Source organism: Oncorhynchus tshawytscha, linkage group LG21 (assembly GCF_018296145.1).
Source record: "Oncorhynchus tshawytscha isolate Ot180627B linkage group LG21, Otsh_v2.0, whole genome shotgun sequence".
In the NCBI taxonomy this organism is placed as follows: domain Eukaryota; kingdom Metazoa; phylum Chordata; class Actinopteri; order Salmoniformes; family Salmonidae; genus Oncorhynchus; species Oncorhynchus tshawytscha.
The window spans coordinates 28,326,039-28,351,660 of NC_056449.1; the positions used below are offsets into that span (position 1 = coordinate 28,326,039).

A 25,622-nucleotide genomic window follows, 5' to 3' on the forward strand; every position below is an offset into this window, starting at 1 on the left:
ATCACTCTTCATAACATTCTGGAGTATATGCAAATTGCCATCATACAAAATGAGGCAGCAGACTTTGTGAAAATAAATGTGTGTCATTCTCAACTTTTGGCCACGACTGTAGACTGGTGAGAATAAGTACTAATGCAGAGTGTGTTTCTAGCGGTCAGAGAGTGAGTTTCTAGCGGTCAGAGAGTGAGTTCCTAGAGCACTGAGAGTGAGTTCCTAGAGCACTGAGAGTGAGTTCCTAGAGCACTGAGAGTGAGTTCCTAGAGCACTGAGAGTGAGTTCCTAGAGCACTGAGAGTGAGTTCCTAGAGCACTGAGAGTGAGTTCCTAGAGCACTGAGAGTGAGTTCCTAGAGCACCGAGAGTGAGTTTCTAGAGCACCGAGAGTGGGTTCTAGAGCACTGAGAGTGGGTTCTAGAGTGGAGACAGTGAGTTGGCATCTATGATCTGCTGCAGGATGCTGTCTACGTCTGGCGTGTCCAGGCTGATGCCCTGCAGGTCCAGGTGGGGTAGGATGGCTGACAGCAGAGCCACCACGTTCCCTCGGATTTTGTGGAGATTCTCCAGCACAATGCTGGGGAATACAGAGAGTAGAAAGTTAAAGAGAATGCAAAGCTAGAGAGCCGATGGATTGTGTGTGTATTTCTGTCTTTCTGTGTGTGTTTCTGTCTCTGTGTGGGTAAACACACCGGGAGCTCTGGTCCCTGGTCACTGGGCTGTCAGTCTGTCTCAGCCTGCTCTGGGGGTCAGCCTTCTCCCTCCTCAGTCTGCCCAGCTCAGGCTGTTCTCTCTGGGGCTGGATGCCATCCACAACCAGCCCTGGAACCCCAGGGCCACTGGGGGACACGGAGCTCTCACACTGTAGAGAAACGAGAGGGAATGGGATAGAGTTCTCTATAAAAGTTTAAATTCAGAAAAATGTACAGCTAGAATACAAGTTTAAACCAATAAGAAGGCTTGGAAATAACCATTTTATAATGTTCTTCATGTATCCTAATGGGGAGAGTACGTCTTTTGATTTCCCTAATCTTGTAAAACAATCAGACCTTTAGGAAATTCACAGTTAAACCTACTTACCTCCATTTGGTCCAGTTTGGTTACCATGGCCACCGGTGTCTCCACCCCCACCCCAGCAGCTGCCTTATCCCCAGAGGGAGCCTCTGTCATCACCATGTTGTCTGGCGTCGCTGGGAGTGCAGTGGACCCCAGTATCCTCCTCAGCCTCTGAGCCTCCTTCTCCAGTCCAGCCAGTCTCTGGACCAGGGCTCCCCTGTCTGATCCAGCCCCCTCAAGGGTCAGAGCCCGGGGCCAGGGGCCCTCCGGACGACTCAGGGGGGACACCACCACCGTCTGGGCTGAGGGGAGGGAGGGAGGCCAGGCAAGGCTGGAGCTGGGCTGAGCAGGGCCTACTCTGGTGGCCCCCAGTAGTGCCTTCTCCCCCTTGGTCTTCTCTGTCTGCCCAGTCAGTGTCTGTGGTTCATTGACGTCTTTCCTAGGTTGTTGCACCTCTTGGACCTCGTCGGCGAACGGGTGTGGCTCCGCCCATGGTTGTGGTCTCTTGTCCATGTCCCTGGGCGGCCATATTGACTTACGCTTGTTTCTGCTGAGAGAAAGAGAGACTGAGTGTGTGTTTGTATCGATCTATATTTGTTTTGTGTGTGTGTGTGTGTATTTGTACAGGTAACTGCCAAAATAAAGGAGACACTTGAATAAATTAGTGATACAAATTATATTGAAAGCAGGTGCTTCCACAAATGTATGTTTCCTGTGTTAATTAAGCAATTAACATCCCATCATGCTTATTTTACCTTTATTTAACCAGGCAAGTCAGTTAAGAACAAGTTCTTATTTTCAATGACGGCCTAGGAACAGTGGGTTAACTGGTCTAGGAACAGTGGGTTAACTGGTCTAGGAACAGTGGGTTAACTGCCTGTTCAGGGGCAGAACGACAGATTTGTACCTTGTCAGCTCGGGGGTTTGAACTTGCAACCTTGCGGTTACTAGTACAACGCTCTAACCACTAGGCTACCCTGCCGCACCAGGCAGGGTAGCCTAGTGGTTAGAGCGTCATGTATAATGTATAAAAATTCTCAGTTGACTACCACGGCTAGAAGAGATCTCAGTGACTTTGAAAGAGGAGTCTCAACGGAGCATAGGCCGTTTAAAGGGCGTGTCTGTGTGTTTTTCAGTCACCAGATCTCAACACAAATGAACACATATGGAAGATTCTGGAGTAGCGACAGACGTTTTTCACCACCATCAACCAAACACCAAATAATGGAACTTCTTGTGGAAGAATGACATCACATCCCTCCAATAGAGTTCCAGATACTCGTAGAATCTGTGCCACGGTGCATTGAAGGTGTTCTGGCTTGTGGTGGTCCAACACCCTATTAAGACACTTTATTTTGGTATTTCCATTATTTTGGCAGTTACCTGTATGTGCGTTTGCATGCGCGTGTGGGTGCGCATGTGTCTGACCCAGACATGGACTGTGCCATGTTGTCCTCCTCATCCTCCAAAGTGGCCACCAGTGTATCCACTGTCTTATTCAGCTCACTGTCCTCAGTCTCCTCTGTGAGCAGAGAAAGGGGGGCATCAGGGGGTAGGGGGCGGAGGAGGACCGGCTCAGATAGAGGGAGGGGTGTATCAGGGGGTAGGGGGCGGAGAAGGACCGGTTCAGACAGGCCTTGGGGGAGGACATGGTGCTTCCGCGGACGGCCTCGTTTTCTGACCAGGCCTTGGTCCCTTTTTAGACACAGAGTGGAAACAGAAGTGAATGGAACAACCGAACTACAGGGCTGAGTACAGTATAGATAAGCATAGTAGAGTAGGCCTAAAGTCTGTTATAAATATAAGGAAAAAAATTCAACTGAAGGAGGAAGTCGGGTCTGCTCTGACACTGTGGTTTTGACCACACCGGATCTCTCACACTTATGCTGAGAATCACAAATGTAAAACTCAGACGGCAAACCACAAACTGACATGCACACAGAGTGCAAATACATGACATTGAATGCACACATGCGTAGCCACACACACAAGCACACCCATGCACACAGACATTAAACAAAGTGCCAGTGCAGACGTTAACTGGCTGTGCATCTGGAGTTGAGGGATGGAGTGAAGAGGATGGTGGAAAGAGAGAGGAGGGTGGACAAGAGAGAGGAGGGTGGACAAGAGAGAGGAGGGTGGAAAGAGAGAGGAGGGTGGAAAGAGAGAGTAGGGTGGAAAAGAGAGTAGGGTGGAAAGAGAGAGTAAGGTGGAGAAGAGAGTAGGGTGGAGGAGAGAGTAAGGTGGAAAAGAGAGTAGGGTGGAGGAGAGAGTAAGGTGGAAAAGAGAGTAGGGTGGAGGAGAGAGTAAGGTGGAAAAGAGAGTAGGGTGGAGGAGAGAGTAAGGTGGAAAAGAGAGTCGGGTGGGGCTGGGAGATAATGGCCAAAATAAGGCCAAAGTATGACGGTATTTTATGTTTTGATTAATAAAAGTTCTACATTTGCTTTATGAGTAGTGCATGACCCTAGGGTGGCAACACATACATTCTAAATTATTTCAATGGGTCTTTCTCCTTTCTGATTGGTTTATACTGTTCAATTCAACTTCAACCTAATTGTTATTATTTCCTGCATTTCCATCAATTTCAGCATTTCCTGCACTCATTTGAGATAATTTCCACACTGCCACGATATGGGCAAAAATACTTGGCCTTATTTTTAACCAAATGTTGCAATTGCAATTTAGATCAAAACACTTGGTTGAACTTTTGGAATCATGGAAATAGAATGATTTTTATAATTCTATAGTTCGAATATAAATAATAGTGGGCACTTTGAATCCAATGTAGTTTGACATGACTACGAATGAAAATGGCATGGACGAGTTATTGTGACAGGGTAGGACCAAGGTGATGTTCAGTGTTTCCTAGGGGACCCTATAATCTTTGGCTACATTAAATATTTATTCATATAGCCAACATATTCATGCTTCACCTATTCCTCTTTGATTTAGAAGATACTTTTGCCCAAACAACATGCTGATTTAAGCCTCTACTAGTACTGGTATCAGGCTGTATTAGCTAGCTACGTTTGCTCTGACTCAGTACTTTTATTCGCTAGTTAGCTAGCCAACTAACTAGAAGATTAGCATTAGTGGCTAACACAATTCAGCTTAACTTGTTAAGAAAATACAAACTACCTGTTTGCAGATGTAAGAAACACAAACTAATATTGTATTATAGAACACTTGTGGATTTCTATTAAGATCAAAGTGGAAACAACATCGTAGTTATCAACATTGACCATGCAGACTGAACGAAAATGTCTCGTGGTCAAGCAACAACAAATGCGCTCCTTGAGTGACAGGGGGAGGCACTAGGTCTGTGTGGAAAGCGGAATGGAGAGAGGGAGGGAGAGGGATGACTCAAGTAGCGGCGTAAACTATAAAAATGGACGTTACACACCGCGTATCACATTTAACAAACCAAACATTAAAATGAGAGTAGAGGAGAGAGTAGAGGTGAGAGTAAGGTAGGGTGAAAGAGAGAGTAGGGTGAAGGAAAGAGTAGGTTAGACATGAGAGTAGGGTGAAGGAGGGAGTAGGGTAGGGTGGACATGAGAGTAGGGGCGGGTGGACTTGAGAGTAGGGTGAAGGAGAGCGTAGGGTAGGTTAGACATGAGAGTAGGGTGAAGGAAAGAGTAGGGGCAGGTGGACTTGAGAGTAGGGTGAAGGAGAGAGTAGGTTAGACATGAGAGTAGGGTGAAGTAGAGAGTAGGGGTGGGTAGACATGAGAGTAGGGTGAAGGAAAGAGTAGGGGCGGGTGGACATGAGAGTAGGGTGAAGGAGAGAGTAGGGTGAAGGAGAGCGTAGGGTAGGGAGGACATGAGAGTAGGGTGAAGGAGAGAGTAGGGACGGGTGGACATGAGAGTAGGGTGAAGGAGAGAGTAGGGTAGGGTGGACATGAGAGTAGGGTGAAGGAGAGAGTAGGGGCGGGTGGACATGAGAGTAGGGTGAAGGAGAGCGTAGGGGCGGGTGGACATGAGAGTAGGGTGAAGGAGAGCGTAGGGTAGGGTGGACATGAGAGTAGGGTGAAGGAGAGCGTAGGGTAGGGTGGACATGAGAGTAGGGTAAAGGAAAGACTAGGGTGAAGGTGAGAGTAGGGTGGACATGAGAATAGGGTGAAGGAAAGAGTAGGGGCGGGTGGACATGAGTAGGGTAGGGTGGACATGAGAGTAGGGTAAAGGAAAGACTAGGGTGAAGGAGAGAGTAGGGGCGGGTAGACATGAGAGTAGGGTGAAGGAGAGAGTAGGGTGAAAGAGAGAGTAGGGTGAAAGAGAGAGTAGGTTAGACATGAGAGTAGGGTGAAGGAGAGCGTTGGGTAGGGTGGACATGAGAGTAGGGTGAAGGAGAGAGTAGGGTAGGGTGGACATGAGAGTAGGGTGAAGGAGAGAGTAGGGTAGGGTGGACATGAGAGTAGGGTGAAGGAGAGCGTAGGGTAGGGTGGACATGAGAGTAGGGTGAAGGAGAGAGTAGGGTAGGGTGGACATGAGAGTAGGGTGAAGGAGAGCGTAGGGTAGGGTGGACATGAGAGTAGGGTGAAGGAGAGCGTAGGGTAGGGTGGACATGAGAGTAGGGGCAGGTGGACTTGAGACTAGGGTGAAGGAGAGCGTAGGGTGGACATGAGAGTAGGGTGAAGGAGAGAGTAGGGGCGGGTGGACATGAGAGTAGGGTGAAGGAGAGCGTAGGGTGGACATGAGAGAAGGGTAGGGTGGAAGAGAGGGTGAAGGAGAGCGTAGGGTAGGGTGGACATGAGAGTAGGGTGAAGGAGAGAGTAGGGTAGGGTGGACATGAGAGTAGGGTGAAGGAGAGCGTAGGGTAGGGTGGACATGAGAGTAGGGTGAAGGAGAGCGTAGGGTAGGGTGGACATGAGAGTAGGGTGAAGGAGAGCGTAGGGTAGGGTGGACATGAGAGTAGGGTAAGGAGAGCGTAGGGTAGGGTGGACATGAGAGTAGGGGCAGGTGGACTTGAGAGTAGGGTGAAGGAGAGCGTAGGGTAGGTTAGACATGAGAGTAGGGTGAAGGAAAGAGTAGGGGCAGGTGGACATGAGAGTAGGGTGAAGGAGAGAGTAGGTTAGACATGAGAGTAGGGTGAAGGAAAGAGTAGGGGCGGGTGGACATGAGAGTAGGGTGAAGGAGAGAGTAGGGTGAAGGAGAGCGTAGGTTAGACATGAGAGTAGGGTGAAGGAAAGAGTAGGGTAGGGTGGACATGAGAGTAGGGTGAAGGAGAGAGTAGGGTAGGGTGGACATGAGAGTAGGGTGAAGGAGAGCGTAGGGTAGGGTGGACATGAGAGTAGGGTGAAGGAGAGCGTAGGGTAGGGTGGACATGAGAGTAGGGTGAAAGAGAGCGTAGGGTAGGGTGGACATGAGAGTAGGGTGAAGGAGAGAGTAGGGTAGGGTGGACATGAGAGTAGGGTGAAGGAGAGCGTAGGGTAGGGTGGACATGAGAGTAGGGTGAAGGAGAGCGTAGGGTAGGGTGGACATGAGAGTAGGGTGAAGGAGAGAGCAGGGTAGGGTGAAGGAGAGAGCAGGGTAGGGTGAAGGAGAGAGCAGGGTAGGGTGAAGGAGAGAGCAGGGCGGGTGGACATGAGAGTAGGGTGAAGGAGAGAGTAGGTGCGGGTGGACATGAGAGTAGGGTAGGGTAGACATGAGAGTAGGGTGAAGGAGAGAGTAGGTTAGACATGAGAGTAGGGTGAAGGAGAGCGTAGGGTAGGGTGGACATGAGAGTAGGGTAGGGTGGACATGAGAGTAGGGTGAAGGAAAGAGTAGGGTGAAGGAAAGAGTAGGTTAGACATGAGAGTAGGGTGAAGGAGAGCGTAGGGTAGGGTGGACATGAGAGTAGGGTGAAGGAGAGCGTAGGGTAGGGTGGACATGAGAGTAGGGTGAAGGAGAGCGTAGGGTAGGGTGGACATGAGAGTAGGGTAGGGTGGACATGAGCGTAGGGTGAAGGAGCGAGTAGGGTGAAGGAGAGAGTAGGGGCGGGTGGTAAAATATTTACTTCTTGTAGGTCTTCTTCGGGTAGCTTGGCGTTAACTCTGCTTCACTCTGCTCGGCTTCCTCTGGCAAAGAGCAGCTCCTGAAATACACACCACAGGTCAGGTGAGGAAGTTCTGAAATACACACCACAGGTCAGGTAACGAAGTACAGTTGATGAGAACAAAGACCACCTCACATGCAAACACACTCATGAAAACTTGAACGCATGCACACTCATTGACTCCATTTCTCTGTCTCTCTGTCTCTCACCCCATCTCCCTCCCTCTCACCCCTGTCTCAGTCTGTGTCAATTCAATTAAATGTTTTTTTTGGGCATGGGAAACATACAGTGTAGAGGTCAACCGATTAATCGGAATGGCCGATTAATTAGGGCCGATTTCAAGTTTTCATAACAATCGGAAATCTGTATTTTTGGGCGCTGATTTGCTGATCTTTTTTTTAATGATCGATTTTTTTTTATATACCTTTATTTAACTAGGCAAGTCAGTTAAGAACACATTCTTATTTTCAATGACGGCCTAGGAACGGTGGTTTAACTGCCTTGTTCAGGGGCAGAATGACAGATTTTCACCTTGTCATCTCGGGGGATCCAATCTTGCAACCCTACAGTTAACTAGACCAACGCAATAACGACCTGTCTCTCTCTCGTTGCACTCCACAAGGAGACTGCCTGTTATGGGAATGCAGTAAGCCAAGGTAAGTTGCTAAGTAGCATTAAACTTATCTTATAAAAAAACAAATAAATCATAATCACTAGTTAACTACACATGGTTGATGATATTACTAGATATTATCTATCGTGTCCTGCGTTGCATATAATCTGACTGAGGATACAAGTATCTGACTGAGCAGTGGTAGGCAGAAGCAGGAGCGTAAACATTCATTCAAACAGCACTTTCGTGCGTTTTGCCAGCAGCTCTTCGTTGTGCGTCAAGCATTGCGCTGTTTATGACTTCAAGCCTATCAACTCCCGAGAGGAGGCTGGTGTAACCGAAGTGAAATTGCTAGCTAGTTAGCGCGCGCTAACTAGAGGGACGGAAGCTATACTGTTACACTGGCAATACTAAAGTGCATATAAGAACATCCAATAGTCAAAGGTTAATGAAATACAAATGGTATAGAGGGAAATAGTCCTATAATTCCTATAATAACTACAACCTAAAACTTCTTACCTGGGAATTTTGAAGACTCATGTTAAAAGGAACCACCAGCTTTCACATGTTCTAATGTTCTGAGCAAGGAACTGAAAAGTTAGCTTTCTTACATAGCACATATTGCACTTTTACTTTCTCCAACACCTTGTTTTTGCATTATTTAAACCAAATTGAACAGGTTTCATTATTTACTTGAGGCTAAATTGATTTATTGATGTAATATATTAATAAGTGTTCATTCAGTATTGTTGTAATTGTCATTATTAAAAAATAAATTATTATTATTATTATTTTTTAAATAGGCCGATTAATCGATATCGGCTTTTTTGGTCCTCCAATAATCGGTACCGGCGTTGAAAAATCATAATCGGTCGACCTCTAATATGGTGCATTTGGAAAGTATTCAGACCCCTTGATTTTTTCCCACATGGTTACATTACAGCCTTATTCTAATGGGTAAAATAAATAAAAATCCTCATCAATCTACACACAATACCCAAAATGACAAAGATAAAAAGGTTTTCAAAAATGTTTGCTAATTTATTAACAATAATAATAAAAAATGATACATCACATTTAATAAGTATTCAGACCCTTTACTCAGTACTGTGTTGAAGCACCTTTGGCAGCGATTACAGTATTGAGGCTCCTTGGGTATGATACTACAAGCTTGCACACCTGTATTTGGGGAGTTTCTCCCATTCTGCTCTGCAGATCCTCTCAAGCTCTGTCAGGTTGGATTGGGAGCGTTGCTGCACAGCTATTTTCAGGTCACTCCAGAGATGTTCAATCGGGTTCAAGTCCGGGCTCTGGCTGGGCCACTCAAGGACATTCAGATACTTGATTCCTGTGTTGTCTTGGCTGTGTGCTTAGGGTCATTGTCCTGTTGGAAGGTGAACCTTCACCCCAGTCTGTGGTCCTGAGCGCTCTGTAGCAGGTTTTCATCAAGGATCGCTCTGTACCTTGCACTGTTCATCTTTGCCTCGATCCTGACTAGTCTCCCAGTCCCTGCTGCTGAAAAACATCCCCACAGCATGATACTGCCACCACCATACTTCACCGTAGGGATAGTGCCAGGTTTCCTTCAGACGTGACGCTTGGCATTCAGGCCGAAGAGTTCAATCTTGGTTTCATCAGACCAGAGAATCTTGTTTCTCATGGTCAGAGTCTTTTTGGAAAAAAAACAAGCGGGCTGTGTGCCTTTGTGCCTTTTACTGGCAAAGGGTCTGAATACTTATGGAAATAAGGAATTCAATAAAAAAAGTGCAAACATTTCTAAAAACCTGTTTTAAAAAAAGAAAATAATAATAATAATAATAATAATAATAATAATATGTATTTGTCAAATGCGCAGAATACAACAAGTCATTATGAGGTATTGTCTGTAGATTGCTGAGTGATTACATTTTTTAAATCCATTTTAGAATAAGGCTGTAATGTAACAAAATGTGGAAAAAGTCAAGGGGTCTGAATACTTTCCGAAGACACTATGTTCAAGAGGGTGGGGCTCAAGCTGCATCCCTGTCTCACCCCCTGGCTCTGTGGAAAGAAATGTGTTTTTTTTTGTGCTAATTTTAACCCCTTACTTGTTGTTTGAGTACACATACAGTGCCTTGCGAAAGTATTCGGCCCCCTTGAACTTTGCGACCTTTTGCCACATTTCAGGCTTCAAACATAAAGATATAAAACTGTATATTTTTGTGAAGAATCAACAACAAGTGGGACACAATCATGAAGTGGAACGACATTTATTGGATATTTCAAACTTTTTTAACAAATCAAAAACTGAAAAATTGGGCGTGCAAAATTATTCAGCCCCCTTAAGTTAATACTTTGTAGCGCCACCTTTTGCTGCGATTACAGCTGTAAGTCGCTTGGGGTATGTCTCTATCAGTTTTGCACATCGAGAGACTGAAATTTTTTCCCATTCCTCCTTGCAAAACAGCTCGAGCTCAGTGAGGTTGGATGGAGAGCATTTGTGAACAGCAGTTTTCAGTTCTTTCCACAGATTCTCGATTGGATTCAGGTCTGGACTTTGACTTGGCCATTCTAACACCTGGATATGTTTATTTTTGAACCATTCCATTGTAGATTTTGCTTTATGTTTTGGATCATTGTCTTGTTGGAAGACAAATCTACGTCCCAGTTTCAGGTCTTTTGCAGACTCCATCAGGTTTTCTTCCAGAATGGTCCTGTATTTGGCTCCATCCATCTTCCCATCAATTTTAACCATCTTCCCTGTCCCTGCTGAAGAAAAGCAGGCCCAAACCATGATGCTGCCACCACCATGTTTGACAGTGGGGATGGTGTGTTCAGGATGATGCGCTGTGTTGCTTTTACGCCAAACATAACGTTTTGCATTGTTGCCAAAAAGTTCAATTTTGGTTTCATCTGACCAGAGCACCTTCTTCCACATGTTTGGTGTGTCTCCCAGGTGGCTTGTGGCAAACTTTAAACAACACTTTTTATGGATATCTTTAAGAAATGGCTTTCTTCTTGCCACTCTTCCATAAAGGCCAGATTTGTGCAATATACGACTGATTGTTGTCCTATGGACAGAGTCTCCCACCTCAGCTGTAGATCTCTGCAGTTCATCCAGAGTGATCATGGGCCTCTTGGCTGCATCTCTGATCAGTCTTCTCCTTGTATGAGCTGAAAGTTTAGAGGGACGGCCAGGTCTTGGTAGATTTGCAGTGGTCTGATACTCCTTCCATTTCAATATTATCGCTTGCACAGTGCTCCTTGGGATGTTTAAAGCTTGGGAAATCTTTTTGTATCCAAATCCGGCTTTAAACTTCTTCACAACAGTATCTCGGACCTGCCTGGTGTGTTCCTTGTTCTTCATGATGCTCTCTGCGCTTTTAACGGACCTCTGAGACTATCACAGTGCAGGTGCATTTATACAGAGACTTGATTACACACAGGTGGATTGTATTTATCATCATTAGTCATTTAGGTCAACATTGGATCATTCAGAGATCCTCACTGAACTTCTGGAGAGAGTTTGCTGCACTGGAAGTAAAGGGGCTGAATAATTTTGCACGCCCAATTTTTCAGTTTTTGATTTGTTAAAAGAGTTTGAAATATCCAATAAATGTCGTTCCACTTCATGATTGTGTCCCACTTGTTGTTGATTCTTCACAAAAATATACAGTTTTATATCTTTATGTTTGAAGCCTGAAATGTGGCAAAAGGTCGCAAAGTTCAAGGGGGCCGAATACTTTCGCAAGGCACTGTATATAATATTGTCGTATGTCTCTCCCCCCCCCCAACACTGTTTTCCATCAATTTGTATAGCAGACCCCCATGGCAAATTTAGTCAAAAGCTTTTTTGAAATCAACAAAGGCGGAGAAGACTTTGCCTTTGTTTTTTTTTTTGTCAATTAGGGTATAGAGGGTGTAAACATGGTCTGTCCTATGGTAATTTGTTTCAAAAACTATTTGACATTTGCTCAGTACATTGTTTTCACTGAGGAAATGTTCAAGTCTGCTGTTAATGATAATGCAGAGTATTTTCCCAAGGTTGCTGTTGACTCATATCCCACGGTAGTCATTGGGGTCAAATTTGTCTCCACTTTTATGGATTGGGGTGATCAGTCCTTGGTTACAAATACTGGGGATGGTGCCAGAGATGAGGATGATGTTAAAGAGTTTAAGTATCGCCAATTTGAATTTGTGGTCTGTTTATTTTATCATTTCATTTAGGATACCATCAACCATCAGCCTTTTTGGGTTGGAGGGTTTGTATTTAGTCCTGTAGTTCATTCAATGTAATTGGAGAATGCAGTGGGTTGTGTCTGTCCGTCCGTCCGTCCGTCTGTCGTACCTGAGCATGGTGTTGGGGTTCTGGCTGCAGTTCCAGTGTTCAGGGGTAGAGCTGTAGTGGCCTTCTGGGACACGCCTCCACTTCAGACAGTCCTCACACTGCAGCCACACTGGACTCCTACACACATGTACAAACACAGCACATTTTGTTATAGGCACACAAGTTAAAACACACACTTTTAATTTCCTCTTTCTTAACCACAAGCCATCCATGTTAACCCTGTACTTGCACTGTGATGTCCAACACATGTCGACCTAAAAACTCACTCCTCCCCTTCCTCCTCCTCCTCCTCATCTGAATCTTCCTCTTCATTCCTCTTCTCTGCTGCCAGGAACTCTCGTTCTCTCGCCTTTTTCTCCATCATCTCATTCCAGTAGTCGTTGAGCTTCAGCCCCAGGGACGACAGGGTCAGCCTGTTTCAAACCACACAAATACAGTGAGGTGTTTCCCATCCAGAACTTAAAATAGCATGTCAATCTGACAATCAGCTCTTCTGGTTCATGATAATACTGACTAATTTATGTGTATGAGTGTGTGCATTTTACCTGTACTCTTTGGTGTATTCAAAGTCTTGCTTGTTGTGAGCCGGCTTCAGGAAGTTGCACTCAATGACACCAATAACCCCGACCCCTGCCCTCTGACCTGATGACTGAAGCAGAGAGGGAGGGAAAAAAGACGAGTGAAGTATAGGTCAAGGAAAAGTAGAGGGAGAGGTGGGGAGAAAGTGCGGTAAATATAGACAGAGTGAGATGTAGAAAGAGGGAGATTTAGAGGGAGAGAGGGAAGATAGGAGCATACTATTGTCTATAACTATTAAATCAAACCCCCATGCAATATCTCATATGTCTTGTTTGTTATTGACAGATAAACTCAACATTACAGTCTTTAATTCATCTGTACCTTGATCTGGTAGCCAACCTTCTCATAGGACTTGATGAGGCGGTTCTTGTGGTACATCATGATGCCATAGTGGTCTTTGTTTTTGCGGTTGAACCCAAAGGTGACCTTAACCCGGTCTTTCTGATAGAAACGGTTAAGGTTAAGTTTAATGGGCGTACGCCAAGACTGAAGCCTGTACAAGTGACCACAGTACTTTGCATCGTTAATATTTAAGCTAATTAAGTTAGGTTAAATTAAGTTATATTACTTACAGAAGACTGATAAACACAATAATTGTTTTTGGAAAGAAATGAACAGACAAACAGATTCTAGTTCTACAGAAGGATACATTGAATTGGGGTTTATAAACGTCATTCTCGATCTGTGACAGGCTCTTGGCAACCAGCTTGGTCTGAACCTTCTTCTGTCGCAGGATGATCTGAGTCCGAGGCTTCAGGTACAAGATGCTGAGGTAGGCCTGTGAGAGTGATAGAGGCACTGCATCTCAGTGCTAGAGGCATCACTACAGACCCTGGTTTGATTCCAGGCTGTATCACAACCGGCCATGATTGAGAGTCCCATAGGGCGACGCACAATTGGCCCAGAGTCGTACGGGTTAGGGTTTGGCCAGATTAGGCCGTCATTGTAAATAAGAATTTGTTCTTAACTGACTTGCCAAGTTAAATAAAAAGGCAAAAAAATTTTTTGACATTTTTGAGGAGGGGACTTCCTGTTCAGAATTCTATTCAAATCATCAAACCTTCCTTTATCACTCTGTATGGCTATGCTGCATTCAAGGTCACAATCCTCTGGTGAATAGAGTTGCAAAGTGACTGAAAAGTTGACAGTGAACTTTCTCTTAACCATCCTAACTGATCTCTCATCACTTACTCTCATTGTAATACATCACTTCATATTTTCTTAGTTAACACTCACCCTCAGGGAGTAGTCCATCTCTGGGATGGTGTGGTCATTCCTCTGCGGTCCAGGAAAGCTCTTCTTCCTGCCTCTAGTCTTGGTCTCCTCTGAGTGGATCTCTGGAATCCGGATGTCAAACTCATCAATCTCGAAATCCAGCTCCGGCTTACCATCTTTGTTCCTGTACGTGATATTGTAGAACTCATTACTCGTGTCAGCTTCCTTCTTCATAGAATTATTATTATTTTACCTTTATTTAACTAGGCAAGTCAGTTAAGAACAAATTCTTATTTTCAATGACGGCCTAGGAACAGTGGGTTAACTGCCTGTTCAGGGGCAGAACGACAGATTTGTACCTTGTCAGCTCGGGGATTTGAACTTGCAACCTTCCGGTTACTAGTCCAACGCTCCACTAGGCTACCCTGCCGCCCCAATTATCAAATACTTATCTGTAATTAATCTTTAATGGGCCACTGATCCCTTCTGCTTTCTGAGATGATACCCAATACGGTTTCATTACTAACAAATGTGTGTAAGTTTCGCTTCCATCCCTCTCCTCGACCCAACCTGGGCTTGAAGCAGGGACTCTCTGAATACAACGACAGCAGTCACCCTCGAAGAATCATTACCCATCGCACCACAAAAGAGGCAAGGGAAACAACTACTGCAAGGTCTCTCAGCAAGTGACGTCACAGATGGAAAAGCTACTAGGGCGCAGCGTTAACTGCTAGCCATTTCACACTGGTTACATATGGGTGTGCATCTTGACCTGCGTATGTTCCAGATGAGGATCTTGGTGCCCTTCTTGGACAGGATGGAGTCAAAGTGCTGCAGCAGCTCCTGCTGGGTGTGGATCAGAGAGTGGGTCAGGATGGCATTCAGACTGGCCTCAGAGTCCTCAGTCACTACCAGCATCTGTAAAACATAGTTAAGGAGAGCAACCAGGATACACACACACACAGGCAAGCACACAGATGCACACACAAACACCTTTTATTTCACTCTTTATAATACACACACATGCATATACTCTCTCTTCCTCTCTGTCTCTCATCCTCGCTCTCAACTTCAATTGCTTTATTGGCATGACAAACATTTTGGAAACATTTCCAAAGCATCAATGGTACTGCATTGGGTCCTCTCTCCCCCTCTCTCTGTGTAAGGATATTGGTCTGTTGGTTGAAGGGCACTATGGGGACGATGACAGCCTGTGCCTTTATAGCCTGTAAGTAGCTCTGGGACAGCATGCCGACGGTCAAACAGCCTCCGTTCTTAGTGAAGATCAGAGCGTCACGACCCAGACGCATGGAGCCAGACTTAAAGCCGTTTCCATAGACACCGATGGCCTGGTGGCTTCCCTTACCAGAACCTTTCTCTGTGAAACCAAAACTGAACAGACAAAGAGAAGGGGTGGGGTGAGATTGCATCGTAAGTTGGAGAGGTGTGTCTGTATTGGTGTGAAGAGAGAAAGTGTGTGTGTGTAGGATGTGTGTTTGTGATATAGAATGAGGGGGAGAAAGAGAACAATTGTGTGTGTTTTCACGTGTTTATGTGAGAGAGAGGGAGAGTGAGCGTGAGAAAAGAATGGTGTGAATGAAAGAAAAGGGACTGTTATGTGTTAGTAACTCATGTTGTTTATGTATGGTTAATTACAGTATAACAGTTCACATAGCAGTGTGTGTGTGTGCGTGTGTGTATAGAGGCTGCAACATGGACGATCAAACAGCAGTGTGTGTGTGTGTGTGTGTGTATAGACAACCGTATGCATGTGTGTTTCTCACCTGAGCATCTTGTGCAGTTTGTTGGGGGTCATGCCGCTGCCATTGTCAGTGAAGGACAGACAGAGCTGCTGTTGCTCCTCCACCACATCTATCCAGATCTGCCTGGCTGTCACTCCCGGGTCTGATGCATTATCTACACAGCACAAAATCAGTCAATCAATCATTAAATGCATCTATAAAGCCATTTCTACATGAAAAACTGTTGTAGAACAAGTTGTAAACATCACACAGTGCTTCACAGGGGTGTACTGTAATTATTCAAATCAGCTGACCAAGTTATCCTGAAGCAGGGGTGTACTGTAATTATTCAAATCAGTTGACCAAGTTATCCTGAAGCAGGGGTGTACTGTAATTATTCAAATCAGCTGACCAAGTTATCCTGAAGCAGGGGTGTACTGTAATTATTCAAATCAGCTGACCAAGTTATCCTGAAGCAGGGGTGTACTGTAATTATTCAAATCAGTTGACCAAGTTATCCTGAAGCAGGGGTGTACTGTAATTATTCAAATCAGTTGACCAAGTTATCCTGAAGCAGGGGTGTACTGTAATTATTCAAATCAGCTGACCAAGTTATCCTGAAGCAGGGGTGTACTGTAATTATTCAAATCAGCTGACCAAGTTATCCTGAAGCAGGGGTGTACTGTAATTATTAAAATCAGCTGACCAAGTTATCCTGAAGCAGGGGTGTACTGTAATTATTAAAATCAGCTGACCAAGTTATCCTGAAGCAGGGGTGTACTGTAATTATTAAAATCAGCTGACCAAGTTATCCTGAAGCAGGGGTGTACTGTAATTATTAAAATCAGTTGACCAAGTTATCCTGAAGCAGGGGTGTACTGTAATTATTAAAATCAGCTGACCAAGTTATCCTGAAGCAGGGGTGTACTGTAATTATTTCCCAGTTTGGGAAACCCTGCTATAGCTTAACCAGAAGGTGTGAAGTAGGTGAACTGCTATCTATTATATTCTTAAAAGGCCTTGTGCAGTCCAAATGATATTTTCCTGTGTTTTATATCATATTGTGCAACAGCTGATGAAACAAACACTGTAAAAGTGTTAACAAATGTGATCAGTGTTATTTCCTGATAGTTGCTGGTTGAAAATACAATCTACACAGGAACTTCTTGTCAGCAAGGGCAGGAGTTTTGGCTTTCCATGGTGACATAGGAATAAGCTGGAATCATATTACACAGGCTCCGCCACCCGCGGCAAGGGCTACAGTCCATTACGGATTACAAAGGAAGACCCAACCGTGATCTGCCTGACGCTGCCTCTATACCAGACGAACTCAATGCATTTTATTGGGTGATCTCGTTCTCTGAGGCCGACGTGAGAAAGGTTTTTAAATCAGGTCAACACCCACAAGGCCCGACAATATTCCAGGACACGTTGTCAGAGCATGCACAGAAGAGCTGGCAGGCATATTCACGGTCTTTTCCAACCTCTCCTTGTCCCAGTCTGTAATCACCACGTTTTAAGATGACCACCATCATTCCTGTCCCCACAGGGGTGTGTGCTTAGTTCCTTCCTGTATTTGCGGTTACCCAAGACTGCGTGGCCACGCACAACTCCATCAAGTTTGCTGACGACATGAGTCAGCCTACAGGGAGGACAGTGACCTGGCAGTGCGGTGCCAGAACAACAACCTCTCCCTCAACGTCAGTAAGACCAAGGAGCTGATCGTGGACTACAGGAAACGGGCATGTCAAAAGCTTCAAAGTCCTCGGTGTCCAAATCATTAAAGACTTAAAATTATGCAAACACACGTGCAGTGTGTTTATCAACAAGATTGATAAATAGCTACACAGACCGAGTTAACCTTGAATCTTGATTGATCTTTTGTTTTTTCGCAGTCACAGGGCCCTACACAATCACACACACACACACTCAATTTTCACATACATTTATACTGACTAGAGGTCGACGGATTAATTAGGGCAGATTTCAATCGGTATTTTTGGGTACCGATTTTATATATATATATATTTTTTTTACACCTTTAACTAGGCAAGTCAGTTAAGAACACATTCTTATTTTCAATGACGGCCTAGGAACGGTGGGTTAACTGCCTCGTTCAGGGGCAGAAAGACAGATTTTCACTTTGTCAGCTCGGGGGATCCAATCTTGCAACCTTACAGTTAACTAGACCAACGCAATAACGACCTGCCTCTCTCTCGTTGCACTCCACAAGGAGTGTTACGCAAATGCAGTAAGCCAAGGTAAGTTGCTAGCTAGCATTAAGCTTATCTTATAAAAAACATTCAATCATAATCACTAGTTAACTACACATGGTTGATGATATTACTAGATATTATCTAGCGTGTCCTGTGTTGCATATATGACTGAGCATGCAAGTATCTGACTGAGCGGTGGTTGGCAGAAGCAGGCGCGTAAACATTCATCAAACAGCACTTTCCTGCGTTTTGTCAGCAGCTCTTCCTTGTGCGTGCGTCAAGCATTGCGCTGTTTATGACTTCAAACCTATCAACTCCCGAGATGAGGCTGGTGTGACCGAAGTGAAATGGCTGGCTAGTTAGCGCGCGCTAATAGCGTTTCAAACTTCACTCGCTCTGAGCCTTGGGGTGGTTGTTTCCCTTGCTCTGCATGGGTAACGCTTCGATGTGGTGGCTGTTGTCGTTGTGTTGCTGGTTCGAGCCCAGGGAGTAGCGAGGAGAGGGACGGAAGCTATACTGTTACACTGGCAATACTAAAGTGCATATAAGAACATCCAATAGTCAAAGGTCAATGAAATACAAATGGTAAAGAGGGAAATAGTACTATAATAACTACAACCTAAAACTGCTTACCTGGGAATATTGAAGACTAATGTTAAAAGGAACCACCAGCTTTCATATGTTCTGATGTTCTGAGCAAGGAACTAAAACGTTAGCTTTCTTACATAGCACATATTGCACTTTTACGTTCTTCTCCAACACTTTGTTTTGGCATTATTTAAACCAAATTGAACATGTTTCATTATCTACTTGAGGCTAAATTGATTTCATTGATGTATTATATCAAAGTTAAAATAAGTGTTAATTCAGTATTGTTGTAATTGTCATTATTACAAATACTTAAAAAAAGAAAAAGTAAATAAATATAAAAAAAAAATTTTTATTATTTTTTTTATTTATTTATTTTTTTTAAATCGGCCGATTAATCGGGATCGGCGTTAAAAATCATAATCGGTCGACCTCTAATACTGACTCTACACAAAACGCAGACACATACAAGCTGCTGCTACTCTGTTTACAGTTGAAGACAGAGGTTTACATACACTTAGGTTGGAGTCATTAAAACTAGTTTTTCAACCACTCACAAATGTTTTGTTAATAAAACTATAGTTTTGGCAAGTCGGTTAGGACATCTACTTTGTGTATGACAGGTAATTTTTCCAACAACTGTTTACAGACATGTTATTTCACTTATAATTCATTGTATCACAATTCCAGTGGGTCAAAAGTTTACATACACTAATTTGACTGTGCCTTTAAAGCTTGGAAAATTCCAGAAAATGATGTCATGGCTTTAGAAGCTTCTGATAGGCTAATTGACATCATTTGAGTCAATTGGAGGTGTACCTGTGGATGTATTTCAAGGCCTACCTTCAAACTTAGTGCCTCTTTGCTTGACATCATGGGAAAATCAAAAGAAATCAGCCAAGACCTCAGAAAAACAATTGTCGACCTCCACAAGTCTATTTCATCCTTGGGAGCAATTCCAAATGCCTGAAGGTACCACGTTCATCTGTGCAAACAATAGTACACAAGTATAAACACCATGGGACCACGCAGCTGTCATACTGCTCAGGAAGGAGACGTCAGAACAACAGCAAAGGACCTTGTGAAGATGCTGGAGGAAACAGGTACAAAAGTATCTATTACCACAGTAAAACAAGTTCTATATCGACATAACCTGTAAGGCCGCTCAGCAAGGAAGAAGCCATTGCTCCAAAACCGCCATAAAAAGCCAGACTACGGTTTGCAACTGCACATGAGGACAAAGATCATACTTTTTGGAGAAATGTCCTCTGGTCTGATTAAACAAAAATATAACTGTTTGGCCATAATGACCATTGTTATGTTTGGAGGAAAAGGGGGGAGGCTTGCAAGCCAAATAACACCATCCCAACTGTGAAGCACAGGGGTGGCAGCATCATGTTGTGGGGGTGCTTTGCTGTAGGAGGGGCTGGTGCACTTCACAAAATAGATGGCATCATGAGGTAGGAAAATTATGTGGATATATTGAAGCAACATCAAGACATCAGTCAGAAAGTTAAAGCTTGGTTGCAAATGGGTCTTCCAACTGGACAATGACCCAAAGCATACTCCAAAGATGTGGCAAAATGGCTTAAGGACAACAAAGTCAAGGTATTAGAGTGGCAATAACAAAGCCCTGACCTTGTGGGCAGAACTGAAAAAATGTGAGCGAGCAAGGAGGCCCACAAACCTGACTCAGTTACACCAGCTCTGTCAGGAGGAATGGGCCAAAATGCACCCAACTTATTGTGGGAAGCTTGTTGAAGGTTACCTGAAATGTTTGACCCAAGTTAAACAATTTAAACAATGCTACCAAATACTAATTGAGTGTATGTAAATTTCTGACCCACTGGGAATGTGATGAAATAAATAAAAGCTGAAATAAATAATTGTTCTATTATTCTGACATTTCACATTCTCAAAATAAATGGTGATCCTAACTGAGCGAAGACAGGGAATTTTTACTAGGATTCAATGTCAAGAATTATGAAAAACTGAGTTTAAATGTATTTGTTTAAATGTATTTGGCTAAGGTGTATGTAAACTTCTGACTTCAACTGTATCTTATATCCTGTTGCCTAGTCACGTTTACATTTGTCATTTAGCAGACGCTCTTGTCCAGAGCGACTTACAGGAGCGATTAGGGTTAAGTGTATTGCCCAAGGGCACAGACAGATTTTTCATATAATCGGCTCGGGGATTCAAACCAGCAACCTTTCTGTTACTGGCCCAATGCTCTTAACCACTAGGATACTTGTCGCATAGTCACCTTACCCCTAGACATATCTACCTCCATCACTGCAGTATCCATGCACATTGTAAATATGGTATTGGAACTGGCCCTATATATACACTTACTTGTGATCTTCATATTTCTTATATTTATTTTCCTATTATTACATTGTTATTGAATTGCTGGGTTTTGAGTTTGTAAGAAATGCATTTCACTGTATTTGTGTATGTGACAAAACTTGAAACATCTCCAGGCGGTAAATTGGTTAATAGACAAATAACCAAGAGCATTTCAAACCTCTCTGCCAATAACTAGTTTTCAGTGTTCCCTCTCCATTCAGACCACTCCGACAGTCCTAACAAAAATCTTTCTTGAGAAATAGTTAAAACTATTTTAGCCTATTTTAATGGAAATCTATTACAGTAAGGTACTTAATTGTTACACAGAAATGATTTCATATTGATATAAAAACAGCTGCATTGGGCCTTTAATCAAAGTCACAACACAATGGGCTTGTTTGAGTTGAGAAGTGGGGGAGCCGAAAGTCGGACACGGATGTGGTTTTGCAACAGGAAGGCTCGGTGCAACATGTCAGTGTTGCCATGGTTTCTAAAAGGTTATATGTAATGTCAAAATAAATACATCACCAATCCCCATATCACACACTCAAAAACTGTAAATATAGGTGTACATTGTACTAACAATTGGTGAAAGAGAGACTCAAATATCATGTTCAACTATACAAGAATCGCAGCAAAGTTAGTTCCTGTTTAGTTACTTCTTTGGTCACGTTTGTGTGGGTCAAACAAAAACATCCTAATGATTAGTTGACAATTGCCTTCCACAATTCAGGTGATGGCTGCAGGATGAAGTTGAAGAGCAACTGCGGAAATTTGCAGGCGACTGCAGACAACTTCATGACCATTGGTTACGTGGTTTTTGTAAAGTATAAGCTATCCTCATGTAGGCAGACCATTTTTATCCCCATAACGCAACACACTTTGGAAGGTGGTGACCAACAACTTGACAAAAGTGATCTGCTCCAAACAAGCCCAGTATGTATCTTCAGTGCTTGACTAAAGTAGGTGCCGGTACTGTTTATATTCAGGTGCAGGAGCTCCACAATACTTTGGAGCTAATATTCTAAGAGGAACAGGAGCTCAAGCAGTAGCAAATGTGAGGTGCTGGTACTCAGCTACACGAGATCCTGCCCAAGTCAAGAACAGCGTATTTTAACCAAATGCAAGTCTCCAGTATACACCTCACTTGGGGTTATTCCAAGCATGCAAATCGTAGGCTTTTACAAACCAACAGACAATGCACACGGCACCAACCAACTTGCCAATTCCAACCAATGAAACCAATGATCATGCACAGAGTGGAGGTTTCTCAGCGCTGACTGGTTGAAACACATCTACAGATAAAAACAAACAGGAAATAAAACATTCTACGCGCATTACAAGTGGTGTTACGGTGTTGATACTGCGTCGAGAAAAATATGTTCTGCATGCCTGGCAAGCGACGTCATGTCATACAAGTTACTGTAGGCAGAACTTTTTCCTCCAAGTTATGGCACTTCATTTATTATACTTCCATTTTATAACTAAAGTTAAGTATATGCGACACATATTGCGATGGGAAAAGAACAGGTGGATGATAGACTGTCGATGAAGAGCGCGCACCACAGACATGGCGTCTATAGTATTTTTTTTTTTAACGCGGAAGCCATGTCACCAGTAAGTTTTTACGCACACACATTTGCAACGTTCCTACCTCCAGCAGAAGGGGAAATGAAAACACAGAAAGTATCAAAATTAAAGTTGTCTGTTACCTATTAGTTCTGCAACTGCGCTGAAAGGCCACGTATGACTTGTTGAATTACTATTCAGGAAGGACGGACTCATCTGCAAAAAAACAACAACTTCGATATTTAGTAATTTTCTTTATAATAAAAACAAAACGTCAGCAACCAATATAGACTATAATAACGAATACAAATGCAATAGCTCATAACCCGTTTTTGTACAATAAATAACTGATTTAAAAAATACATACGGAACTGAGACGAATCCCATGCTCGCTAAGCCTCGCCATGTTTTTACAGTGAAAGCCAGTTGCAGGCAAACGACACATACGTCAAAGACAGTAGAGTTTAAACTCTGTGCCTACGTAGTGAGTAGCGACAGGCCACACGCGCAGGTCTGTCTTGCCGCGTTCACATTCTAGCCGGAACTAGGAAACTCTGAAATGTACGACTTGCTATCCTAGTCATACCAGGGTCCTGTTCAACCAGATAGCACGTCGGAAATGTTAGAGTTTCATAGTTCCGACTAGTACATACACGCGGCATCTGTTCAGCCCACCGGGGGAGGTCGTCACTAGCTTCTACCACATGGTCATAAACCACGCCCATTTCGACAATTTGTTTTAAAAATGTTTTAAATAACCCTAACAGTAACCACACAGCTAATCCCCCGGGGAGTTGCAAGGTGGTGCACCTGCTTTTCCCCCCCGGTGTTTTAACGTATGGTTTCAAAGTTCAGAAAAGCCTTCGCAGAATAGAATAACAACTTCTATCGACAATGAGAGTGCCAAAGTAGTAAGTGTTGGTGTGGTCTGAAACTAATAGTGTAGTGACGGAAACCCCACACTACGCCCCTAGTGCCGCACAGAAGTAGTTTTTTAAATCTGCCTTTTTAAAATAAAGGTGAGTTTGGTTTGTACAAACAAAACCAGGGCTGTGTGTTCTAGTCTAGTGGACATTGAACCTTGACCTTACAGTTTTATCTCCTGGGTATTGAAACAGACCACAGAATGTTGCACCATTCAGCCATACAAACAACTTCCTCTAGTCCAGCGATTCACACAACAAGTGGGCGTATAGGACCCCCAGGGGCCTCAGATAACATTCAGGAGATCCCTTAAAGCAGGGTCTCTGGATAAAATGATCACATTGAAAATAATAGCCGCATTGCCAAAATATCTCACATTTGAATGGAATAACTGTTTTACAGACATTAAAACATTGTCCAATTTCATATACAGTGCATTCAGAAAGTATTCAGACCACTTCCCTTTTTCCACATTTTGTTACATTACAGTCTTATTCTAAAATAAAACATTTTCCTCATCAATCTACACACAATATCCCATAATGACAAAGCGAGAACAGCTTTTTAGATTTTTTTTTCAAATGTATAAAAAATAAAAACAGAAATACCTTATTTACATAAGTATTCAGACCCTTTGCTATGAGACTCTAAATTGAGCTCAGGTGCATCTTGTTTCCATTGATCACCCTTGAGATGTTTCTACAACTTCCACCTGTGGTAAATTCAATTGATTGGACATGATTTGGAAAGGCACACACCTGTCTATATAAGGTCCCACAGTTGACCGTGTATGTCACAGCAAAAAAACAAGCCATGAGGTTGAAGGAATTGTCTGTAGAGCGCCGAGATTTGATCGCGTCGAGGCACAGATCTGGGGAAGGGTACCAAAAAAATGTGTGCAGCATTGAAGGACCCCAAAAACACAGTGGCCTCCATCATTCTTAAATGGAAGAAGTTTGGAACCACCAAGACTCTTCCAAGAGCTGGCCGCCCGGCCAAACTGAGCAATCAGGGGAGAAGGGCCGAGGTCAGGGAGGTGACCAAGAACCCAATGGTCACTCTGACAGAACTCCAGAGTTCGTCCTTGGAGATAGGAGAACCTTTCAGAAGGACAACCATCTCTGCAGCACCACCAATCAGGCCTTTATGGTAGAATGGCACCGAACGACTCTCAGACCATGAGAAACAAGATTCTCTTGTCTGATGAAACCAAGATTGAACTCTTTGGCCTAAGGGCCAAGCGTCACGTCTGGAGGAAACCTGGCACCATCCCTACAGTGAAGCATGGTGGTGGCAGCATCATGCTTTGGGGATGTTTTTCAGCGGCAGGGACTGGGAGACTAGTCGGGATTGAGGGAAAGATGAACCAAGCAAAGTACAGAGAGATCCTTGATGAAAACCTGCTCCAGAGCACTCAGGACCTCAGACTGAGGTGAAGGTTCACCTTCAACAGGACAATGGCTCTAAGCACACAGCCAAGACAACGCAGGAGTTGCTTCTGGAAAAGTCTCTGAATGTCCTGGAGTGGCCCAGCCAGAGCCCGGACTTGAACCAGATCGAACATCTCTGGAGAGACCTGAAAATAGCTGTGCAGCGAAAATCCCCGTCCAACCTAACAGAGCTTGAGAGAATCTGCAGAGAAGAATGGGATAATCCTCCAAATACAGGTGTGCCAAGCTTGTAACTTTATACCCAAGAATACTCAAGGCTGTAATCACTGCCAAAGGTGCTTCAACAAAGTACTGAGTAAACACTTATGTAATATATATATATATATATATATATATATATATATATATATATATATATATATATATATATATATATATTATTATTTTTTTCTTTCTTAAAAAATGTCTAAAAATCTGTTTTTGCTTTGTCATTATGGGGTATTGTGTGTGGATTGATGTGGAAAAAATACAATTTACTCCATTTTAGAATAAGGCTGCAACTTAACAATATGTGGAATAAGTCAAACGGCGTGAATACTTTCTGAATGCTCTGTATGAGGTGTTCCATGTCATTTCAGCAAGCCATGACACCCACCATCAGATTGTTCTGAAATTGTTTCTGTAGTTAGAAAGGCAAGATTGGCATTCCTGAAACATTATTTTGTTGAAATGTTATTAAGTCTCCAAGAAATTTGATTGCATCGAAATTGGCTATTTAAAATGTATGGGATTCAGATAATATTAAATAAATATAGTACCAACGTCCAATTTGGAACAAACTTCTTCCTACAAATGAGTATGACGAATCCCCCAAAAACAGTCTAAAGACACCCACGGACCCTGACACCCCATGCCAATCCAACCCCAACAAACAGTATACAGTATCATTTCTCTATGTTTGACAAATAGTATGAAGCTGCGGCTTGGAGTATTTCTTCTCCATACTATGTAATGTCTTCCCTGTGAAT

The 25,622-nt window shown here is 43.5% G+C and overlaps 2 protein-coding genes across 3 annotated transcripts in view; one reads left to right on the top strand and one right to left on the bottom strand.

Moving 5' to 3' along the window:
• Positions 1-22,916, bottom strand: LOC112220545 (MORC family CW-type zinc finger protein 3). 2 transcript variants are annotated; one of them, XM_042303296.1, is made up of 16 exons: positions 22,647-22,916; positions 22,423-22,495; positions 15,600-15,732; positions 14,987-15,207; positions 14,588-14,735; positions 13,837-13,999; positions 13,250-13,378; positions 12,922-13,041; positions 12,567-12,670; positions 12,288-12,434; positions 12,022-12,138; positions 7,043-7,120; positions 2,432-2,743; positions 1,073-1,595; positions 685-854; positions 1-569 (listed from the first exon to the last, which is right to left on the bottom strand). In XM_042303296.1, the coding sequence occupies exons 1-16, from the start codon at positions 22,722-22,724 to the stop codon at positions 410-412; spliced, it is 2,676 nt and encodes an 891-aa protein (XP_042159230.1). In that variant the 5' UTR covers positions 22,725-22,916; the 3' UTR covers positions 1-409. The 2 variants fall into 2 exon arrangements, with proteins under 2 accessions (XP_042159230.1, XP_042159229.1); XM_042303295.1 differs by having other exon boundaries at positions 1,073-1,598.
• The window catches only part of LOC112221134 (synaptonemal complex central element protein 3), an 11,013-nt gene continuing 7,433 nt past the window's right edge, over positions 22,043-25,622 (top strand). Inside the window, exon 1 of the mRNA XM_042303297.1 lies at positions 22,043-22,327. Coding sequence (XP_042159231.1) covers positions 22,226-22,327 — 102 coding nt within the window. The 5' untranslated portion in view covers positions 22,043-22,225. The remainder of the gene's footprint in view (positions 22,328-25,622) is intronic.